Genomic DNA, 22955 nt, shown 5'->3' with positions numbered 1-22955 from the left:
ACTGACTGTCTTCTGTGTGCTTGTCCTTCTGGCTTCGGCTACTGTGCCCCTCGTGGCAGAGCCTTCCCCCCCACCTCCCTCTCCACGACTGGGCTGGGCGCCTTTTTATTCACTGCTTTTTATTTGCCACTTCTCTGTATCCTGTGGATACCCTTGCTATATCACTTAATTGTTTGGATTCCCCAGGGGATAGCATGTTTCCAGAGAATGGAGAACTTGTCTATTGCTTCCTCGTGCTTAGCAGAGTTCCTAATTCATGGTAGCCACTCCAGTACTTGAAAGTGAATGAGTGAGTGAGCGAGTGAGCGAGTAGGATGTAATATTAATACAGAGATGTGAGGGCCTAGGCAGACTGGTTTGAAAGTGGTAAGGAAAGGTTGATGGGGATCTTCAAAGTGAGAGTAGGTGGGGGGGGGGGGGGCGGAATGATTGCTCATCGCTGTGATGAGTGCAAGGTCTATTCTGTTATTTGCCCATCTTACTTCCTCATGCTACTTTCTCTTCATTGAGAATTTAAAATTAAATTACAAATGATTTGTTTATAGTTGAAATCTCACTATCAACATGTAAATACTCAAAAGGCAGCTGTTTCATATACTAGCTTTTAGTTTAAAGTTAATTAGAATTATTGAGTATTTTGAGGGTGGTACTGTGTTTTTTTGTTGTTTTTTTTAATAATTTTATTTTTTTAATGGGGTGACATCAATAAATCAGGATACATATATTCAAAGACAAAAAGTCCAGGTTATCTTGTCATTCAACTATGCTGCATACCCATCACCCAAAGTCAGATTGTCCTCTGTCACCTTCTATCTAGTTTTCTTTGTGCCCCTACCCCTCCCCCTTTCCCTCTCCCATTCCCCCCTCCCCCTGTAACCACCACACTCTTATCAATGTCTCTTAGTTTCCCTTTTATGTCCCACCTACATATGGAATAATGCAGTTCCTGTTTTTTTCTGATTTACTTATTTCGCTTCGTATCATGTTATTAAGATCCCACCATTTTGCTGTAAATGTTCCGATGTCATCATTTCTTATGACTGAGTAGTATTCCATAGTGTATATGTGCCACATCTTCTTTATCCAGTCATCTATTGACGGGCTTTTTGGTTGTTTCCATGTCCTGGCCACTGTGAACAATGCTGCAATAAACATGGGGCTGCATGTGTCTTTACGTATCAGTTTCTGAGTTTTTGGGGTATATACCCAGTAGAGGGATTGCTGGGTCATAAGGTAGTTCCATTTTCAGTTTTTTGAGGAACCACCATACTTTCTTCCATAATGGTTGTACTACTTTACATTCCCACCAACAGTGTATGAGGGTTCCTTTTTCTCCACAGCCTCTCCAACATTTGCTATTACCTGTCTTGCTAATAATGGCTAATCGAAAAGGTGTGAGGTGGTATCTCATTGCCGTTTTGATTTGCATTTCTCTAATAGCTAAAGAAGATGAGCATCTTTTCATATATCTGTTGGCCATTTGGATTTCTTCCTGGGAGAAGTGTCTGTCCATATCCTCTTCCCATTTTTTTTTATTGGATTGGTTGTTTGTTTGTTGTTGAGTTTTATGAGTTCTTTGTATATTTTGGATATTAGGCCCTTTTCTGAGCTGTTATTTGAAAATATCATTTCCCATTTAGTTGGCTTTCTGTTTATTTTGTTATCAGTTTCTCTTGCTGAGCAAAAACTTCTTAGTCTGATGTAGTCCAATTCATTAATTTTTGCCTTCACTTCTCTTGCCTGTGGAGTCAAATTCATAAAATGCTCTTTAAAACCCAGGTCCATGAGTTGAGTACCTATGTCTTCTTCTATGTACTTAATTGTTTCAGGTCTTATGTTTAGATCTTTGATCCATTTTGAGTTAATTTTTGTACAGGGAGAGAGACTGTAGTCCAGTTTCATTCTTTTGCATGTGGCTTTCCAGTTTTCCCAGCACCATTTATTGAAGAGGCTTTCTTTTCTCCATTGTGTGTTGTTGGCCCCTTTATCAAAAATTATTTGACTATATATATGTGGTTTTATTTCTGGACTTTCTATTCTGTTCCATTGGTCTGAGTGTCTGTTTTTCTGCCAATACCATGCTGTTTTGATTGTCGTGGCCCTATAATAGAGTTTGAAGTCAGGTATTGTAATGCCCCCAGCTTCATTCTTTTTCTTTAGGATTGTTTTGGCTATTCGGGGTTTTTTATAGTTCCATATAAATCTGATGATTTTTTGCTCTATTTCTTTAAAAAACGTCATTGGAAGTTTGATGGGAATTGCATTAAATTTGTATATTGCTTTGGGTAATATAGCCATCTTGATTATATTTATTCTTCCTAGCCAAGAACAAGGTATATTCTTCCATCTCATTATATCTTTTTCGATTTCCCTTAATAATGGTTTCTAGTTATCATTATATAAGTCCTTTACATTCTTTGTTATGTTTATTCCTAAGTATTTTATTTTTTTTGTTGCAATGGTGAAGGGGATTATTCTTTTGAGTTCGTTCTCAATTGTTTCATTGTTGGCATATAGAAAGGCTATTGACTTCTGTATGTTAATTTTGTATCCTGCGACCTTACTGTATTGACTTATTGTTTCTAGTAGTCTTTTTGTGGATTCTTTGGGGTTTTCGATGTATAGGATCATATCATCTGCAAAAAGTGATACCTTTACTTCTTCTTTTCCAATATGGATGCCTTTTATTTCTTTGTCTTGTCTGATTGCTCTGGCTAGAACCTCTAGTACCACATTAAATAAGAGTGGAGAGAGTGGACAACCCTGTCTTGTTCCTGATTTAAGGGGAAAAGCCTTCAGTTTAGTGGCATTTAATATGATGTTAGCTGATGGTTTATCATATATGGCCTTTATCATGTTGAGATATTTTCCTTCTATACCCATTTGTTGAGAGTCTTAAACATAAAATTGTGTTGTATTTTGTCGAAAGCCTTTTCTGCGTCTATTGATAAGATCATGTGGTTTTTGTTCTTTGTTTTGTTGATATGGTGTATTACGTTAACCGTTTTAGGTATGTTGAACCATCCTTGAGATTCCGGGATGAATCCCACTTGATCATGATGTATTATTTTTTTAATATGTTGTTGTATTCGATTTGCTAGTATTTTGTTTAGTATTTTAGCATCTGTATTCATTAGAGATATTGGTCTGTAGTTTTCTTTTTTTGTGCCATCCTTGCCTGGTTTTGGTATGAGGGTTATGTTGGCCTCATAAAATGTGTTTGGAAGTATTGCTTCTTCTTCAATTTTTTGGAAGACTTTGAGTAGAATAGGAACCAAGTCTTCTTTGAATGTTTGATAAAATTCGCTGGTATAGCCGTCAGGGCCTGGACTTTTATTTTTGGGGAGGTTTTTAATGGTTTTTTCTATTTCTTCTCTACTGATAGGTCTGTTTAGGCTTTCTGCTTCTTCTTGACTCAGTCTAGGAAGGTTGTATTGTTCTAGGAATTTATCCATTTCTTCTAGGTTGTTGAATTTAGTGGCATAAAGTTTTTCATAGTATTCTACAATAATTCTTTGTATATCTACGGTGTCCGTGGTGATTTCTCCTCTTTCATTTTGTATTTTGTTTATATGAGTTCTTTCTCTTTTTTCCTTGGTAAGTCTTGCCAAGGGTTTGTCAATTTTGTTGATCTTTTCAAAGAACCAGCTCCTTGTTCTATTAATTTTTTCTATAGTTTTTCTGTTCTCTAATTCATTTATTTCTGCTCTGATTTTTATTATCTCCTTTCTTCGGCTGGTTTTGGGTTTTCTTTGTTCTTCTTTTTCTAGTTCCTTAAGGTGGGAAGTTAAGTGGTTCACTTGGGCTCTCTCTTGTTTGTTCATATATGCCTGAAGTGATATGAACTTCCCTCTTATCACTGCTTTTGCTGCATCCCATAGATTCTAATATGTCGTATTGTCATTTTCATTAGTCTGTATATATCTTTTGATCTCTGCACTTATTTCTTCTTTGACCCATTCATTTTTTAAAAGTACGTTGTTTAGTTTCCACATTTTTATGGGATTTTTTTCCTCTTTTTTGCAGTTGAATTCTAGTTTCAAGGCTTTATGATCAGAAAATATGCTTGGTACAACTTCAATTTTTCTGAATTTGCTAATGTTGTTTTTGTGGCCCAACATATGGTCAATTCTTGAGAATGATCCATGTACATTGGAGAAAAATGTATACTCAGTCACTTTGGGATGAAGTGTCCTGTAGATGTCTATCATATCCAGGTGCTCTAGTGTTTTGTTTAAGGCCACTATGTCTTTGTTGATTCTCTGTTTGGATGACCGATCTAGAGCCGTCAGCGGTGTATTGAGGTCTCCAAGTATGATTGTATTTTTGTCAGTTTTTGTTTTAAGATCAATAAGTAGCTGTCTTATATATTTTGGTGCTCCTTGGTTTGGTGCATATATATTAAGAATTGTTATGTCTTCTTGATTCAGTGTCCCCTTAGCCATTATGAAATGGCCATTTTTGTCTCTGAGTACTTTTGCTGTCTTGTAGTCAGCATTATCCAATATGAGTATTGCTACACCTGCTTTTTTTTGGATGTTATTTGCTTGGAGTATTGTTTTCCAGCCTTTCACTTTGAATTTGTTTTTATTCTTGTTACTTAGATGAGTTTCCTGTAGGCAGCATATAGTTGGATTTTCTTTTTTAATCCATTCTGCTACTCTGTGCCTTTTTATTGGTGAGTTTAATCCGTTTACATTTAGTGTAATTATTGATACTTGTGAGTTCTCTATTGCCATTTTATATCTTGCTTTCTGTTGGTTTTGTGTCTTGTTTGATCCTTCTCTTTCGTTTTTCTATCTTTTGTTTTTATTTGGTTGTATTCCATACATCTTTCCTCTGTTGCTATCTTTTTTATCTCATGTGCTTCTGTGGTGGTTTTTTCAATGGTGGTTACCTTTGAGTAATGAAAAGGGTCCCTACCCTGTTCATTGTAGCGAACTATTTTGTGAGTACTTTTGCACTCCATCGTCCTTTGCTACTGTTAATCTTCATCTTCTCCCCCTCTTTCTTTTTGTTGTTGTCACAGTTTAAATTTGGTTTTATTGTGTTCTTCTTGGAGCTTTTACTTGTGGCTCTGTTTTTTTTTTTGTTCTTTGTATCTGATTGGAGAACCCCCTTTAGTAATTCCTGGAGTGGGGGTTTTCTGATGATAAACTCCCTCATCTTTTCTGTATCTGTGAATGTTTTTATTTCTCCTTCATATTTGAAGGATAGCTTTGATGGGTATAGTATTCGTGGCTGAAAGTCCCTCTCTTTCAGGACTTTAAATATTGGGGTCCACTCTCTTCTAGCTTGTAGAGTTTCTGTTGAGAAATCTGATGATAATCTAATGGGCCTTCCTTTATATGTTGTATTCTTCTTTTCCCTGGCTGCCTTGAGAATTTTTTCTTTGCTGTTGGTTTGTGTCAATTTCATTATGATATGCCTTGGAGTAGGTTTGTTGGGGTTAAGAAAACTCGGAGTTCTGTTTGCTTCTTGAACTTGAGGCTTTAGTTCTTTCCACAGGCTTGGGAAGTTCTCATCTATTATTTGTTTGAGTATGTTCTCCATTCCATTTTCTCTCTCTTCTCCCTCTGATATACCTATTATTCTTATGTTATTCTTTTTGATGGAGTCAGATAATTCTTGTAGGGCTACCTCATTTTTTTTAATTTTTGAGTCTCTTTCTTCTTCTGTCTGTTGTGCTTCAAGTTGCTTTTCTTCTATTTCACTAATCCTCTCTTCTATCTGACCTGTTCTATTAGCTAAGCTTGTTACTTCATTTTTCAGCTCGTGAATTGAGTTTTTCATCTCTGTTTGATTTGTTTTTATAGTTTCACTTCCTTGGACATATATTCTTTGTGTTCATTGAGTTGTTTTCTGAGCTCCCTAAATTGCCTTTCTGTGTTTTCTTGTATATCTCTGAGTATTTTTAGGATTTCTATCTTGAATTCTCTGTCATTTAGCTCCAAGGTTTCCAATATATTAAATTTTTTCTCCATAGATTTTTCCTCATCTAGCTGTGTTACCTCTCTTTCTTTTGTATCCATGATATTCGATTTTCTCTTCCTTAATGGCATCTGAGGGTGGTTTTGTTGATAGTATTAATGAGATTTAATAAAGAATAAAAAGTTAAAAAAATAAAAAAATAAAAAATCGAAAAGAGTTGTTTTTTTTAAAAAAATTAATAATGAAATAAAGAAAAATAAAATAAAATAAAAATTAAAAAAAAAGAAATTATTCCCCCCCTCCTTTTTTCCTCTCCTCTCCTCTCCCCTCTTTCTTGCGAAAGTCTTGTGGTGAACTGTGAATTATAACAAACAATGCCTGTGATGGAGGGCCTGAATTGAGGAAAAGTAATAAAGGGGCAAAAAAAAGGAAAAAAAAGAAAAAGAAAAAAAAAAGAAAGAAAAAAAAAAGGGGGTATGGACCCACAAAAAGCAAATAAGGAAAACATTTGGGTCAAAAATAAAATGATTTACTTTTAGGTGTTGGGTGTCTAAGAGTTATGATAAGAGGAATAAGAGGAAAACAGAAAAATGGGGGGACAAATTAAAAAATTACTATTGTATTTAGTGGGACAAGAACTAGATAAAATGGAGAGCCAGGGATGGGAGCACTGCTAGTGAGTTAAAAAGGTGAAGTAAAAACCCCCCAAAATGCCACAAACATAAGTTTGAGTCCCAGATAAGATAATTTGTTTGTAATTGAGGTTTGAATGAGAGGAGATGTAAAGGAGAAAGGAAGAAACTAATATAGAGGGAGAAAAGAAAGAGAGAGAAAAAAAGAGGGAACCACTAAAAGAAGAAAAAAGAAAGGAGAGAGAGAGAGAGAGTTAAGGGTTTTGGAGTGCAACCCTCATAGAGAGAAAGGAAGAGGAGAGAAAAGATAATGGGAGATGTAACACTTATGGGTAGTGTAGTTCAAGGAGAGGAGAGAGTAAGACCGGCAGAGAGTTAATCGGCCAAATTGGAGGAGGAAAAAAAGTATCAAGAATGAAGATAAGAGAAACAGACGAACAAATATAATAAAATGGGATAGGTTATAAAGTCTGCTGATTATTCTTGATTTTGAGAGGTTATCTTCTTGCTTTTTCTTTTCTCTCCCTCTTCCTGGTCGGTGACTCTGTACCCCGGGTTCTGCCCCTTTGGCACGCTCAGGTAGAGGTTTGCAGTTGATAAGTCTCTATGGCAATGTCATGTATTGTGCTTTAGTCTTGTTGGCAGTCGATGCTCATTAGCATTTATAGGCTCCAGCAGTGAGAGAGTCCGTGTTCCTGGAGCCTTTCTCCTAGTCTTTCCTTCCTCAATTAGTAGCCTGATAATCCAGCTATGGGGTTGTTGCTGCCTCTGCCTGGATAGTAAGAGGCTCAAAGAGCTGGCAACTCCCCGCTCTATTTCCACTCAGCACAGGGCTCTGGGTAAGGCTCAGTCAGTCACAGCTGCTAGCTTAATCAGGCGGGCTTTCCGCCCACTCAAAGACCTCTGGCTCTGTCACTCTGTCCGGTAACACAGGCGGGCGCCCACTTCCGGGGCGCTTGGAGGAAACTCTCGCTCAGTATCTGCATGCGCAGACCAGGATATCCGGCCAGCAGTCTCACGCTCTGAGTGAAACCCTCAACCGCATGGAAAAGTTGCAGCATTGGAATTGGCTCTCGTTCCGTCCCCGTGCGCGGTTTTTGCAAGGCGCTGGGGCGGCCCGAGATTCCGCTTTGGCCCACACAAAGGCCCCTGACTCTGCCCCTCTGTGCGATAACACGGGTGTGCACTGCCGAGGCACTCGGAGGAATCTCTCACTCAGTATCTGCGCGCAGACCAGGATATGAGGCTGGCCGCGTTTCCCTCTGAGTGCAACCCCCACCAGCACAGAAAATTTCCACCATTGGAATTAGTTCTCGCTCCCTCCCGTGCGCGGCTTTCCCAGGGCGCTGGGGCTGCCCAGAGATTCTGCTTTCGGCCCACAGAAAGGCCTCTAACTCTGCCTCTCTGTGGGGTAACACGGGCACCCACTCTGGGGGCTTAGGAAGAAATCTCTCGCCCACTAACTGCGCACCGACCAGGAGATCGGGTAAAATGGCTGCCCCACTTGTCTTTCTTTCTTTGGGTTTGGCGCGAGTGTTAGCTTGTATTGCCCGGGTTGCCACAGGATCAGTTTTTCCTCGGCTTGGATCTCCGTGCCACAGCCTGGTTCGGCCGTTTGTGCCGCGGCCTGGATCTATTCACCCCCTTTGCCCGCCTCAGTTTCTATATTCACAGTTACCAGAGAAAGCTGCCCTGTTTAGGTTAGTGAGGAAGGCGGAGCATTTCTTACTCCCTAATTCCTTCAGGGTTTGGTTATATATTTAGCCAATTTTTTCACTTGACCATACCTTCGGGTGTATTGTGAAGCATCTGGAGGCTCCAAGTATAGGTTTTTCTGTTTCTGGTTGAAGATCTTGTTGAGTTTTGGGGGAGATTTATCGGTATCGCTTCTTACCCCGCCATTACTCTGATGTCATCCCTTGGTACTGTGTTTTTTAATGTTAGTAATGTTGTTTGTAGATAGAAAGTAAATGTGTGTTTTTAATGAGACCTGTTAAAAGTACACAAACTTTGGTTTTTTGTGATGTAAATAGGACCTCCTGTTCATTGCAGAAAAAAAATATAGCTACAATTACTTGTGTAATTTAATAGTAATATACAAACATTTAAGAAAAAAAGTAAAAATCACCCATGATAATCATTACTCAGAGATAACCACTAAGTCACTTTTGGTAAATATTGCCAGGCATTTGTGTGTGTGCACTTGGTATATATGTGTCTAAATACAGGTCTGCTTTAAACCTAAGGTACATTATTTATTCTGCATGTGATCTGATTTTAACTTAAAATGTGCCTATACCTATTGCATCTCCTTAGCCCACCTGGTGTGGTGGGCAGTTCCATGCACCTTTGACAGTGTCCCGTCTCACATATGAGCTGTGTACCATATCACCTCTGTTCTGCTTTTCTCAAACCCGCAAAGGTCACCTAAATACAGGAAGGTATAACCTAAAAATATGGAGCAGTTAATACTGAAAGCTCAATCAATTGGGGATAGGAGTTCATGAATAAATGCCCAGCCTCCCCTGCTCCACCTTGTCCTGTGTTGGGAGTTAGGAGATGCATGCTGCATAGCTCTGCAGAGGTCTCCAGTGTGGCTGAGAAGTCTGCAGCAGCAGTCAGCTGGGTCCTGAAAACCATAGCGGATCATCTCCCTCATCTGTCTCACTTCCTCCCTTTCTCAGTTCATTTCCTGGGATCACCTCTCAAATCAGCAACCTGCATCCATACTTTTGTCGCAGGATCTGCGTTCTCAGAATTGATTTACGCGCATGCCAGCCTCACATTATTGAATCGTCAGATTGGTTTATTTGAATTTTTATTACTAGAAAAAGAAGTTACAGTGTAAATCCATGCACAAATGCCTTTACATATAGATCTAATTAAATTTTTTTAAAATAATTAATGTTGGGTCAAAGGATATGCAGATTTTAAAGACCAAACTACTTTTTTAGGAAGGTTATTTAAATTTGTTGAGTGTTATTTAAATTTGTAGAGTTCTATACACTGCTGACCTCTGTCCACTAAACTCTTTAAATATTTTCCAGACGTGGGTAAAAAATAAAGTCTGTGATTCTTCCATATGTTTTTGGTTGCATATGTTTTTCTTTAATGTGTTTCTTGTTTGTGTCTTCTCCCCATTTTTCTCATTGGGTATTTTGATATTTTAATACACTTTTGTGGGATCTTTACTTACTGGAAATAGTAATCCTTTGTAAAATATTACAAATAATTTCTTTAAATTATCTCTGACTAATTTTGTGTTTCTAGGCACTCTCATTAGTTTCATTCCCAAATTTTACACTGGCCTCTCTCCCTCTCTCTCCCTATGTTGACATTCTCACCATTTCCCCCTCTTTTTAGGCTTTTCCATCTCATTTTTTGTCATCTTCTCTTTCCTTTATCTGGCTCTTTTAGACCTAATTTCGCTTTGAAACACAGAGCGCATTGATCATTCATTCTGCTTTGCGGTGATTCTCACTGGGTGTGGAGGAGAGTCCACATCCGAATCAGTGGGAGAGGTGGCTTTTTAAGCTTCCTGTTACTCAGACTCTTGAGAATCGTGCCACAGTCACTGTTAGATGTGCGTGTGTGGAGACCGTCAGCTAAGTAAGCAGAGGCAGCAAAAGTTGAAAATCACTAGCTGCTGGAAGGTCTTAGAAGGTGTGGAAATGCCACTCACATTTCTCTTCTCTTGGGTTCGGTGATTAAACTCTCATAGAGACCCTGTGACCTCAGGGCCCATCTCCGAGGGATTCCTTCTGTTTATGTATGCTTGGCAGCTTGGCAAATTACTTTCTAAATTGATTGCTGAATATGCTGAAGGCACATTCTTGATTAGGTCTAGAGAACCACATCTTTTTAAAAGCCTGATCAATATGAAAGGCTGCTATCTTTATATAATGCCATGGGGTCAAGTCCAAATTATATTTAACTAGTATGAGAGTTTTCAAAGCTCATGCAGATGCCAGGGGTCTCTCGGGAGGAGTCACTGGTCTGCTTTGTAGATTTATAGTCACATTTCTACTGACCCAGGAGAAGAGGAAAGGATGCTCTTTCATCCCGGGGAGCATTCTAGACAGCTCAGCACTGAGCAGCGGAATCTTCAGACTTCATTCTCTTCAGCCCAGACATAAAATTTATCAGTTTTGAAACTCACAAAGCATGAAATATTTCTTTGCATTCTGAGTTATTTTACAATGTGTATTAAATTAAAACTGTAGGTTATCATTTTGAATGGATTTTATTTATATATTAATTCATTGAAATCATATGTTGAACGTTTCTAAAAGGAATTTACAATGTTTATGTAATAACATTATTAATATAGACATTAACATCAAGTTACACATAAAAGGAGGAATAAGCAAAAGATGTTGAAAGACAATCATAGTTGCTAAGACTGAGCTTTAGAGTTAGATTTCAGCTTCACAAAGCCAAGGTAAAGAGACAGTGGGGTAACAATCCCCACTTGGTAAGAGGAAGCCTGCTAAGCATTCGCAGAAGGGATGTACTTTTTTCCTCTTGGACTATATTTAAAAGAGAAAGTGTCATGTGGATCTTGCACATTTGACTTAGGGTAATTTACTGGCAACCTTTCCCAGAAAACCCATTGGAGATATGGAAACATTTTTCTTCTGTTTGTTTTTTACAATAAATCCTTAATATAATCCAGAGATAAAACATTTAAGTATAACTCAGGGAAAGTCTTTTCAGGGTAGTTTCAGTGCAAGTAGTTTCAGAGTAGTTCAGGGATCTAGCTTTCTGGCATTTTAAAGCATGATCCCAGGCTCTGTATTTTTTGTATAATTTATGCAGATGCCAGCATGCCTCTTAGATCATATTCCTTGACTGTTACTGTCTCAGTGGCTTTGTGGAAACCCTGTAGGAGTTTGGACAGATGTAGCAAAAGGTGAAATTTTGCCTCTAAGATGCTGACTTTGGGTAAAGACCCACATACCTTTCACATCTTTGATGAGGCACAGAACATTTTTAATACCTTATATAATTCATGTTCTTTTGGTAAAATCAAAATAGTTACTAATTCAAAGAAACTACTATCATGCAGCTGTAGTCAGTGTTGACTGATTCTGGAAGAAAAAAGTATATATGTATATTGTAGGGCCAGTAGCCACCGTGCAGGTGCAGGTCCACATTGAATTCAGGCAGACGGTAAAGAAACTGCAGAGCCAAGAACTGGTGGGCCATTCCTTTATTCTAGCCTTGCACCCGGCAAGCAAGTAAAAACACACAGGGCTCCCAAACCCAGTCATTCAGAGCTCACAAAGCTACTGACTTATCATCTGCACACATTTTCCCTTCTCCTCTCTGCAAACTGGCTTTTCCTTTAGCAACCTGCCATCTTGGCTTTTTTTTCTTCTTCTCCTTCTTCCTCCTTCTAAAATACTACCTGGGCCCACAAAGATCCCTCCTTTGGCACACATTAGCATAACAATGGCCCTTCCCAAGCAGGAAGGTAATTAGCAACCCCACAGACCAGCACTATTTTTAACAATAAAAGTGAGCATACTCAAAAATCATATTTTACAAACTCATTTGCCCAACATATGCATATATATTTATATTTATGTTTCATCATTTAAAACTTATCTGGTCACCTGACCAGGGGGTGGCACAGTGGATAGATAGAGCGTCGGACTGGGACGCGGAGGACTCAGGTTCGAGACCCCGAGGTCACTAGCATGAGCGCAGGCTCATTGGGTTTGAGCAAGGCTCACCAGTTCCAGCCCAAGGTCACTGGCTCAAGCAAGGGGTCACTCAGTCTGCTGTAACCCCCTGTTCAAGGCACACATGAGAAATCAATCAATGAACAACTAAGGAACCGCAACAAAGAATTGATATTTCTCATTTCCTTTCCTGTCTGTCTGTCCCTATCTGTCCCTCTCTCTGTCTCTGTCACAAATATATAGATATATATATTTTATATAAAAATATATTTGTATTTAAAATATATATATATAACTTACCTGGTCAACTGAGCATCCTTTTCTCTAGTCTTTTACCTCAAGTGCTATTATTTCTTTAGCTTACAGTGTCATGATCTAAAATAACCCAGTTACCTTATTTTAAAAATAACAAAAGACTTTAAGCAGTTTTACATTCACAGAAATTGAGGGGGAGGTACTAAAATTTCCCAGATGTTCCCTACCCCCACACATACGTCCTCTCCTCGTCAAATCCCCCACCAGGTGGTATATTTCTTACAGGTAATGAGCCTGCATTGACACATCATTATCACCCAGAGTCCCCAATTTATATTAGGGTTCACTCTTAGGGCCACATATTCTATGCTTGGACAAAGCCGCCTTGATTTTTTTAAAATCGCTTTCAACTTTTTGTTTAAAACATATTAGTTGAACATATGACTGTGTACCTGTTCCCATGTGTTGTGTGCTCTGCCTCTTGTATCTCATTTAATCTGCATAGTCGCCTTGGTTTTTCATGATGATCCACCATCATGAGAGGTGGTAGTAGAAATGGAAAGGTAGATTTTGAAACCATTATTTTTAAGAAATATGTCAAATGAGCCTGACCAGGTGGTGGCACAGTGGATAGAGTGCCAGACTGGGATGTGGAGGCCCAGGTTCGAGACCCCGAGCTAACCATCTTGAGCGCAGGCTCATCTGGTTTGAGCAAAGCTCACCATCTTGGACCCAAGGTCACTGGCTTGAGCAAGGAGTACTCAGTCTGCTGTAGCACCACGGTCAAGGCACGTATGAGAAAGCAATCAATGAATGACTAAGGTGTCGCAACAAAAAACTGATTATTGATGCTTCTCATCTCTCTCTGGTCCTGTCTGTCTGTCTCTATCTATCCTTCTTTCTGACTTTCTCTGTAAAAAAAAAAAAAAAGGAAAGAAATCTGTCAAATGAAACTTAAAAAAAATATATAGGACCAAACCTGTCTTACTCCAGAGGGTAAAGTGAAATGATCAGACCTGATCTATTTTTTTTTTTTTTATAATTTTATTTTTGTAATGGGGTGACATCAATAAATCAGGATACATATATTCAAAGATAACAAGTCCAGGTTATCTTGTCGTTCAATTATGTTGCATACCCACCACCCAAAGTCAGATTGTCCTCTGTCACCTTCTATCTTGTTTTCTTTGTGCCCCTCCCCACCCCCTATCCCTCTCCCATTCCCCCCTCCCCCCCGTAACCACCACACTCTTATCAATGTCTCTTAGTTTCACTATTATGTCCCACCTACGTATGGAATAATACAGTTCCTGTTTTTTTCTGATTTACTTATTTCGCTTCGTATCATGTTAAGACCTGATCTATTTTTGCTAGTTCTCTTCACCAGGAAACCTCTACAGAACAGCTGACAAAAGAAGAAACCTGATAAAAGAGCAGCTTTATTGACACTTAAAAAGACTTATCTTGTTTTCTCCTTTTAAAAAAATCATAGACTAAATAGTACTCAAGTCTCATGCATATAGTCAAAATACAAATGGAGACAACAGGGCGACCCCCAGCTGTGTGTCTGACCTCCATCCTGGCGCTGGGGTTGAGTGTGCTCAGGGTAAGAAGAGCCACAGAAGCCTTCTGTGGGACACTGGGTTATTGAGGGATGCGCTTGTTGCCAAGCTGTGTCTCAAGTGCTGTGTCTGGGAGCAGAGGTTCATGATATAATGAAAAATCCCGTTATCCATTGTGGTTTAGGTGGAGAATGTTAGAAGTCATTTCTAATCCACTATCTTATAGTCTGTCTTAGTCTTGCTCAGATGCTTTATAAGCCTTCTTAAATTAAAATGAGTTGATATATAGTTTAATAACTATTAAGCATTGTCTTATGATGCTGTGCGAGTCAGCTCAGGCCACCATAACAAAATATCATAGTCTAGGTGGCGTAAACAACAGAAATGTATATTCCATGGTTCTGGAAGTTAAAAATTCCAGATCAAGGTCCTGCAGGGTTCAGTTTCTGATGGGAGTTTCCTGGCTTGCCACTCTTCCTAACATGCCACCGTTTCACTGCAGTCCTCACATGGCCTTTCTCTGAGGGTATGAGGAGAGAAAGAAATACCTCAGCCTGACCTGTGATGGTGCAGTGGATAAAGCATTGACCTGGTAATGCTGAGGTTGCCAGTTCAAAACCCCAGGCTTGCCCAGGGCACATATAAGAAGCAACTACTATGAAATGATGCTTTCCGCTCCCTGCCCCTTGCTCTCTCTAAAACCAATAAATAAAAAATCTAAAAAAAGAAACCTTTCACTTCCTCTTCTTAAAGGACCACCAATCCCATCTGTTCAGGGTCCTACCCTTACGATATCATTTAACCTTAATTACCTCCTACAGGTCATATTTCCAACTATAGTCATATTGGGTATTTAGGATTTTAATGTATGAATTTGGCGTGGGGTGAGGGGTACACAGAATTTAATTCATAGCAGATGCCAAAACAAAAGGTATATACGTATATTGATATAATTTCTGTTGACTAAGAAATAAATCAGGAAGTGAGCCTAAGAATATTGTCAGTGATTGATAACCATGGAGCTCTTTAGCAGTGAGAGGTATGGTTAGCCATCTGGACATGAGGTTTCTTTCATAGATTAAATAAAACTTGGAGGTGTTTTAATTCAATTTTTTGTGTAATAACTGATTTGGGGTAATCAGTTCCAAATGCCCGTGATGTTTTCCTTTCATTACTCAGTCTTTGTGTGCCAGGGTACCTTGGGGAAGGTGCAGGGAAGACTCTGGCTGGCTGTGTTTCCATTTCAGCTTTCCTGTTACCAGCTGGGGAGTCATCAGTTCATTGTGGTACCTCTTTGAGATTGCTTATTTGTCTATAAAATAATGAATGGTACTTACCTGCATATATTAGAATACAGACTATGCTACTGTGTGTGTGTGTGTATATATATATATATTTTTTTTTTTTACACTTTTTTAAAAATTTTCTTTTATTAATTTTTAGAGAGGAGAGAGAGTGAGAGAGAGAGAGAGTGAGAGAGAGAGAAGGGGGAGGGAGGAGCAGGAAGCATCAACTCCCATATGTGCCTTGACCAGGCAAGCCCAGGGTTTTGAACAGGCAACCTCAGCATTTCCAGGTCGACACTTTATCCACTGCGCCACCACAGGTCAGGCCTATACACATACATACACACACACACACACACACACACACACACATACACACATACATTTAAAAATAGACAATATGGTAGCTTAGATATGAGGGAAATGATAGGAACTTACCTGTCACATACAGAGAATCCAGAGATGAGCCAGGCCAGGGCTGGTAAGAGGCCTGTGATGCCCACCTCACAAGATCTTCCATGTCAGGATCGAAGGTGACCGCTCCAGTTTGCATTATCTCCCTCTGTCAGGAATAGAGAAGGGTAAGAAGTACTTGTCCACGTTAACTTTTAGAGACACCATCCCAAAGTGGAACATGTAAATGCTGCTCACCTGCCTTCCATCAGAGATTGAGTATGTGATTATATCAAATAGGAGGGTTGGTTCAGAATCACTGTCTCTAGCTAAATATTGTTTTACTAACAATTTCTGCCTCAAATGGTTATTATAAGATTTGACATAATTCATTAATGTATTCACCAAGTACAGAGTTGTGAAATACGGTAACAAAGTGCCTAGGAACGTGCCTTACACCTGTGAACACCCAGAAGGTGGGCTTGCCCTTCCACTCTCCCCTAGCGCCTTACTTCTCAAAGTGCAGACCAAGGTCCAGTGGCATCAATATCGTCTGGAAGCTTGTTACACATGTAGATTCTCGGTCCCAAGGCACACCTACCGAATCAGTACCTGCCTTGCCAGATTTTGAGAAGTTCCGTGCCAGCATGTTCTTAGTCCTTTATGGCATCTGCTCTGTTAGGTTGAGCACTTACAATGTTGTGAGAGTTAAATGAGATATGTATAAAATACATCAAAATGTAATAAGTGCTTCATAGCATTATTTAAGTGTACATGGATGGGGGAATACAGTAAATCCTAAGTTATTGGAATGACAAGGTTTGAGAATTCTTGGGTTTTTATATTTTTCAACCTTGAGAACATTCCTTGACATCGTAATGCTTGTGAAAAAGACGTGTCTATTTCTAGGAAATGTGCTTACTCGCCATGCACTGTCCTAGGTACAGAGCTTTATTTTATTATATAGGAAGTTGATGGGCCCACACTTTTTTTTTTTTTTTTAGATTTTATTTATTGATTTTTAGAGGGAGGAGAAAGAAAGAGTGGTGGGGTGGAGTGGGGTGGGGTGGAGGGAGAAGAAGGAAGCATCAACTCACAGTTGCTTCTCCTATGTGCCTTGACGGGCAGACCTGGGGTTTCGAACTGAAGATCTCAGTGTTCCGAGGCAACGTTTTATCCACTGCGCCACCACAGGTCAGGCAAGGCCCACTCTTTTAAACTGAGGGTTTTCAGTGTATTTTTTTAAAATCACTATTGGTGTTTTTTTGACATCTGATATTTCAGCTTTTTGAGTTCTTAATTATGGTACTATCCTTTTATTTGTGTGATGAATATGCAAGTTTTTTTTTTTGTTTTTTTTTATTTTTTTTTTTCCTTTTTCTGAAGCTGGAAACAGGGAGAGACAGTCAGACAGACTCCCGCATGCGCCCGACCGGGATCCACCCGGCACGCCCACTATGGGGCGACGCTCTGCCCACCAGGGGGCGATGCTCTGCCCCTCCGGGGCGTCGCCATGTTGCGACCAGAGCTACTCTAGCGCCTGAGGCAGCGGCCACAGAGCCATCCCCAGTGCCCGGCCATCTTTGCTCCAATGGAGCCTTGGCTGCGGGAGGGGAAGAGAGAGACAGAGAGGAAAGCGCGGCGGAGGGGTGGAGAAGCAAATGGGCGCTTCTCCTGTGTGCCCTGGCCGGGAATCGAACCCGGGTCCTCCGCACGCTAGGCCGACGCTCTACCGCTGAGCCAACCAGCCAGGGCCTGAATATGCAAGTTTTGATATCAATATGGAAATCTAAAAGTGTCACCTATAAAAATTGATTTTAAAATAATTTCATAGTATCAATTCAAATTAAAGAAAGTGTACCTCATACATTAAATTATAAGCAGCCAATCCAGATTTAACACCAGTATTGAGCTATTAGAAATTATGGGAATCACCTTCTCATTGGCTTGTGTTCTCATCTATATAGTGGGAAAAATAAACTTGTCCTCCTTGTCTCAAAGACTTCTTCAGGGGGCATGACATGATATCCTAGAAAATGGAGTGTGCATATAGAAGGTGTTGTCAAAGTGAGAGGTGTATGTAAGTGTGCATTGTATGTGAAAGAACTTTTTAAAGCTTTTTTTTTTATTTTTTTTTAATTTTTTTTTTATTTATTCATTTTAGAGAGGAGAGAGGGCGGAGAGAGAGAGAGAGAGAGAGAGAGAGAGAAGAGAGAGACAGGGGGGAGGAGCTGGAAGCATCAACTCCCATATGTGCCTTGACCAGGCAAGCCCAGGGTTTCGAACCGGCGACCTCAGCATTTCCAGGTCGACGCTTTATCCACTGCGCCACCACAGGTCAGGCTGTGAAAGAACTTTTTAATATGTTTGTTGAACAAGTTTGTGCATTGAGCCGGGGCCCTGATAGCCCCATCAGATTCACAATGTTCTTTGCTCCTGCTTAAGGTGGGTGGGGGCCCTGTGAGAAACAAAGACTTATCCACCATTTCTGTTGGTTGGTCAGGTATTGGCACATAATAGAAGCAGGTCTAGGCGATGTACATCTGATACACACAGGGAAAAGCTTGGCTGTTAGAAGAAAACCAGTGAGCCAAGAAACTTACAGAGGAAGGGAAGCTCTAAATGATGGCTTTTCCTGGATCACTGAGGGTCTCACCTTTTCTCTCCTGACTGTGGCTAGAAGGGGTGGCCGCAACAGAAGGTGTGCCCACTGCATCTTTAGAAGCTAGCACACATGTGCCCGGTGGGCTTGGACTCAGAAAAACACTATGGGTTTGTTACAGGCCTCACACTTAGTTCTGTGTTCCTTTTCATTAGCGTTCAGCCACACAATGAAGGGTGCACTGTCAACATGGTCACAGATGCTGGAGGGCTAGACATAGGCACATGTCATACTTTTCCCTCTGGGACTTTCAACTAATTGTGAAAATATAAACACCTTTATCAGGGAAGAAGGTACTAACATTTGTACTATACTTTAAAATAGATTTTGGTGTGTTGTGGCCACATTTAAAAATTATGCATGCACGTGTGTTTGTGTGTGTGTGTGTGAGAGAGTGATACAGGCTGTTGAATTGACCCCGTGAATGAGTGATGTCCGCAATGTCCTGTCCTCAGCAGCCCCGCTCAGCTCCTGTAGACACAAGCCTGTGGCTTCTTTAATGGAGTCAGTCCATCTCATCTTTGGTCTTTCTCTTTTCCTGCTGTCTTCTGTTTTTCCCAGCATTATTGTCTTTTCAAACGAACTCTGGCTTCTTATGGTGTGCCCAAAGTAGGACAGCTTCAGTTTTGCCATTCTTGTCTGCAGTGATGTTTCAGGCTTCATTTGCTCAGGGACACACCTGTTCACCCTTCTGGCGGGTCCGGGTATCCACAGAGCTCTCCACCAACTCCGTATTTCAAAGGAATCTGTTTCTTTTTCTATCAGCTTTCTTCACTGTCCAGCTTTCACAGCTGTACATAGTAATTGGTAATACAAGGGTGTGGGTGTCTTCCCTAATTCTTGTGTGTTTTTAAATAAATCTATATCTGTATTCCTGTCTCTATTACATAGGAAAAAGGACCAAAAATAAGCTGCACATTAAGATGGTGATTGTGATGCGAATTCAAATTATTTTTTATTTTGTATTTTATATGTCTTCCTCAGTGGACCTGTATTATTTATATAATTGTAAGACAATAATAGGTCTGACCTGTGGTGGCGCAGTGGATACAGCGTCGACCTGGAAGGCTGATGTCGCTGGTTCAGAACCCTGGACTTTCCTGGTCAAGGCACATATGGGAGCTGATGCTTCCTGCTCCTCCCCCTTCTCTCTCTCTCTCTCTCTCTCTCTCTCTCTCTCCTCTCTAAAATGAATACATAATAATAATTTTAAAAAGACAATAACATATTAAACTTTTGAAGCATCAGAAGTATTTTTAGGCACGCCATCTCATTTGATTTTCAATCACCCTGTGAGATAGGTCAGGAATGAACATCAACGTTACAGATAAAAGAAATGGAGAAGACAGACAGACATACAACTCAGGTACCCAGGATGTGAAGTGCAGTAAGATCACATGATATGCACAGAATTGAACAGGTAGCAAATAGCAAAACCAGTGGGGAAGCAGAGAGAATTAGTAATAAGTACTTCTATGAAAGGGGAATGTAAAGATCTGAACAGTGTTAGGCTAAGGGCTTTTCATTTCAACCTCGTTCTTTAAACAGAGACCTCATCCAGTTTCTTTCTGACTCAGAGGCAGGATGCACAGTGGTACATGTAGTTTGAGACCAGAAGGCCTGAGTGTGATTTCCAGCTCTGGCACTGCCTAGCTGTTCAACCTGGACAGTTGTTTATGGACTCATGACCTCAATTTACTTATCTGTGGAATGAGGCAAATACTACTAGCTACTGAAAAGATAAAATGAGTTTATATGTAAAATCCTTCTAAAGTGTGTGGGACAGTCTAAAGATCAACTTTTTAACTAGTTAATAAGTAACTTTTAAACAGTGTATGGACATAGGAGGACTCAAATTTTGTTAAGTAATATCAACATTACCATATTTATTGACATAAGAACACTGAACTGATGACGCGCTGGAAAGCAAGATCTCAAATGCTCTGGAGAAGACAGTTTTGCAGTTCCTTCTTCTTTTTTTTTAACCCACATCCAACATCATACTTAATGAGCAAAAACTAAGAGCATTTCCCCTAAGACCAGGAACAAGACAGGGATATCCACTTTCATCACTCTTACTTAACATAGTGCTGGAAGTTCTAATCATAGCAATCAGACAAAATGAAGAAATAAAAGGGGATGCAGTTCCTTTTATACATTTAGAACTGTGGGAACATAAGGAAGATTACATGCTGATAGGAGAAAGCAAGGGAAGGAAATCTATGATTGGATTGCAAGAGAGTTGAGAAGATTATGAGTTCTCAGGGTGGTTACACCTCTGAGGAGTTTGGAAAAGAGGATTACTGGCATTTCAAAGATGTGCTAACCTAGATTCACAAAGACAATAGACAGGGCTTCCTTAAGACGCAGGTAAACCTTTTATAAGCTTGGGGTATGACTGTCTATCATGACCTGCCCAGTTAGGGATTTATGATCAGATCACCCTGTGAGGTTCATTTCAGTCACTGAATTTGTCAGATTTAATATATAGCTCCTTTCTCGCTCACATCCTCATCCTCACTGGTACAGGGTGAAAGGTCATGTATGTCACTTTCAGGGAGACAACTGCAATGTCACATTGAAGAGGTAGCAACCTTGATCTTATAGGGTCTGGGACAAAATCAGAAGTTTAGGTCAGTACAAATACATCTGACACTAATCTTTCAGTGACATTACTATCTTTTGAGATGCATAAACATACCTGTATAGGGATTGGATTAGTAATTATGTGCCTGAATAATAAGAAACAGACAGACATATATTAAATGTATATAGATGTATTCCACAAAGTGCTGATAACTGTAGATCAGAGATGCAAAGAAATTACAAATGTAATACAAAAGTATGAGAAAGTTTGTGTTGGTATTATTGAATTGTTCAGCAGTCTGTTTAAATTTTCACCAACTCCTCCCTGTTCATTACAAATGTTTTAAATCTGTGTGTACATTTAGATGTCCTGGATGATTATACAGTGTTGTAAGGCAAGTGATTGCTGTCAAGTTAAGAATGATTGTTTTTTCTTTAAAAGCCCTCAGCCATGAGTCAGGGGAGGGAGGGTGTGCTCAGGATTAATTCCCTTAAGCCTAGAATGAGTCTGAAGTGCCCTAATGAAACAGGAAGTATACCTGCCTGTTACTGAACCCTGGTTAAGGCATGAAACAGTTCATTAATAATGTTGCTTTGTGAACATTGGGTTGGAAAAGTTTTAAGGTAGTTTGCATCAACTGTCAGCATTGTTTATTGATAACAATTGGATTGATGATTTACATCTGCTCTAGGTGAGACCCCTGCAGGGCCCTGATGTTGAGTCCCATGACATAGCAAGAATGTGTCTGTGTGACCAGCAAAATATAAAAACACCAGCTAGGACTCCATCCCAGAAGTAGCCTGAAATATCGTTGGGTGTAGATTACCCAGACAGAATATAAGATGGGATACTAATTGCTTTCATACCTTATTTTCCTAAGGCCTTCAGTTTGCACACAGATATATTATTGAAATACCTACATACTGGGGGTTGGAAGGAAGAACCTGTCATAAACATCTCTTATCCTTCTTCTTTTCCAGAGCATGTAAGATATGTTTCTTTGTCATTTTTTCAGACACCCTGGTTGTGGAATACAAGGCACTGCTGGTACAACTACCCCTATCAGGTAAGGAACCGTGATGGCCTGGGTGTTGACACGCATGTATTATCTTCCTCAGGCGAGTGTTCTGATTTCAGGCAGGTCCCGGTAGGGTGGGCAGCCGCCTTGCTCTTTGCCCCGCGCCCCTCCTGCTTGATGCTGCCTGTCGCCTTGTGAGAGAAGTAGTTTGTGTTCTCAGAGAACTTCAGAGCCAAAACTTAGCTGCTTTAGCAGCAGATGGAGTTAAGTGTGGAAGGGTGCATTTGCTGGAGAGTAAGATTCAGTCAGTTCAGCAGGGGACTGATTCCGGGTCTAACCGTGGATCTGCTTCTGAGGACTGAGGAAAGCGGGTAGCAGCACAGGCCTGTCTCGGTGCCCGAGCGGAAGCTCGTGTGGAGCTGGAGCAGGTGTGCTGATTGCAGTTCACCTTGTGGCTTCGGAGTGGCCTCTAAATATGGAAATCAAACACCATTTCCTTAAGCAAGGGAAAATGGACCTGTACTTTTGCACAGAGACCAAAAAAAAAAAAGAAAGAAAGAAAAAAAGCATCATTGAAAATAAAATTATAATGGTATTCCAGAAATGGAGTATTGTAGATCTCTGCCCATTGAGGTACCTTTGCCTCTATCCGTGAATTCAGTAATATTACCATGCATTCTGGTCCCTAGATCAGTTACTATTTGAATATCAAAGTTGGGACTTTCCTGGAAATTGCTTGCTGAAAAGTTTCTAGATCAGTTGGGGTATGTTCTTTAAGAGAAACAGATGCAACTAGGTATTTTTGTGATACAATAAAGAGGTATGCATTATGCTGGGCAACTCGAGTTTTTGAGTTCGGGATTCTTTTGAGTTGTCTTTTTAAAGGCACTTGGTCTTTCTGGTGCATCAGGTTAATGGGAGCAGGTGTGCCCTGTGTCTTGT

The 22955-nt window shown here is 40.0% G+C and overlaps 1 protein-coding gene across 2 annotated transcripts in view; it reads left to right on the top strand.

The window, feature by feature from the left end:
• The window catches only part of CERS6 (ceramide synthase 6), a 350216-nt gene that overhangs the window by 242161 nt on the left and 85100 nt on the right, over window positions 1–22955 (top strand). For both annotated transcript variants that reach the window (XM_066233890.1, XM_066233891.1), the window contains exon 5: window positions 22011–22061. In XM_066233890.1, coding sequence (XP_066089987.1) covers window positions 22011–22061 — 51 coding nt within the window. The remainder of the gene's footprint in view (window positions 1–22010; window positions 22062–22955) is intronic.

This window comes from Saccopteryx bilineata, chromosome 5 (genome assembly GCF_036850765.1).
Source record: "Saccopteryx bilineata isolate mSacBil1 chromosome 5, mSacBil1_pri_phased_curated, whole genome shotgun sequence".
In the NCBI taxonomy this organism is placed as follows: domain Eukaryota; kingdom Metazoa; phylum Chordata; class Mammalia; order Chiroptera; family Emballonuridae; genus Saccopteryx; species Saccopteryx bilineata.
This window is presented reverse-complemented; position numbering and strand designations above follow the sequence as displayed.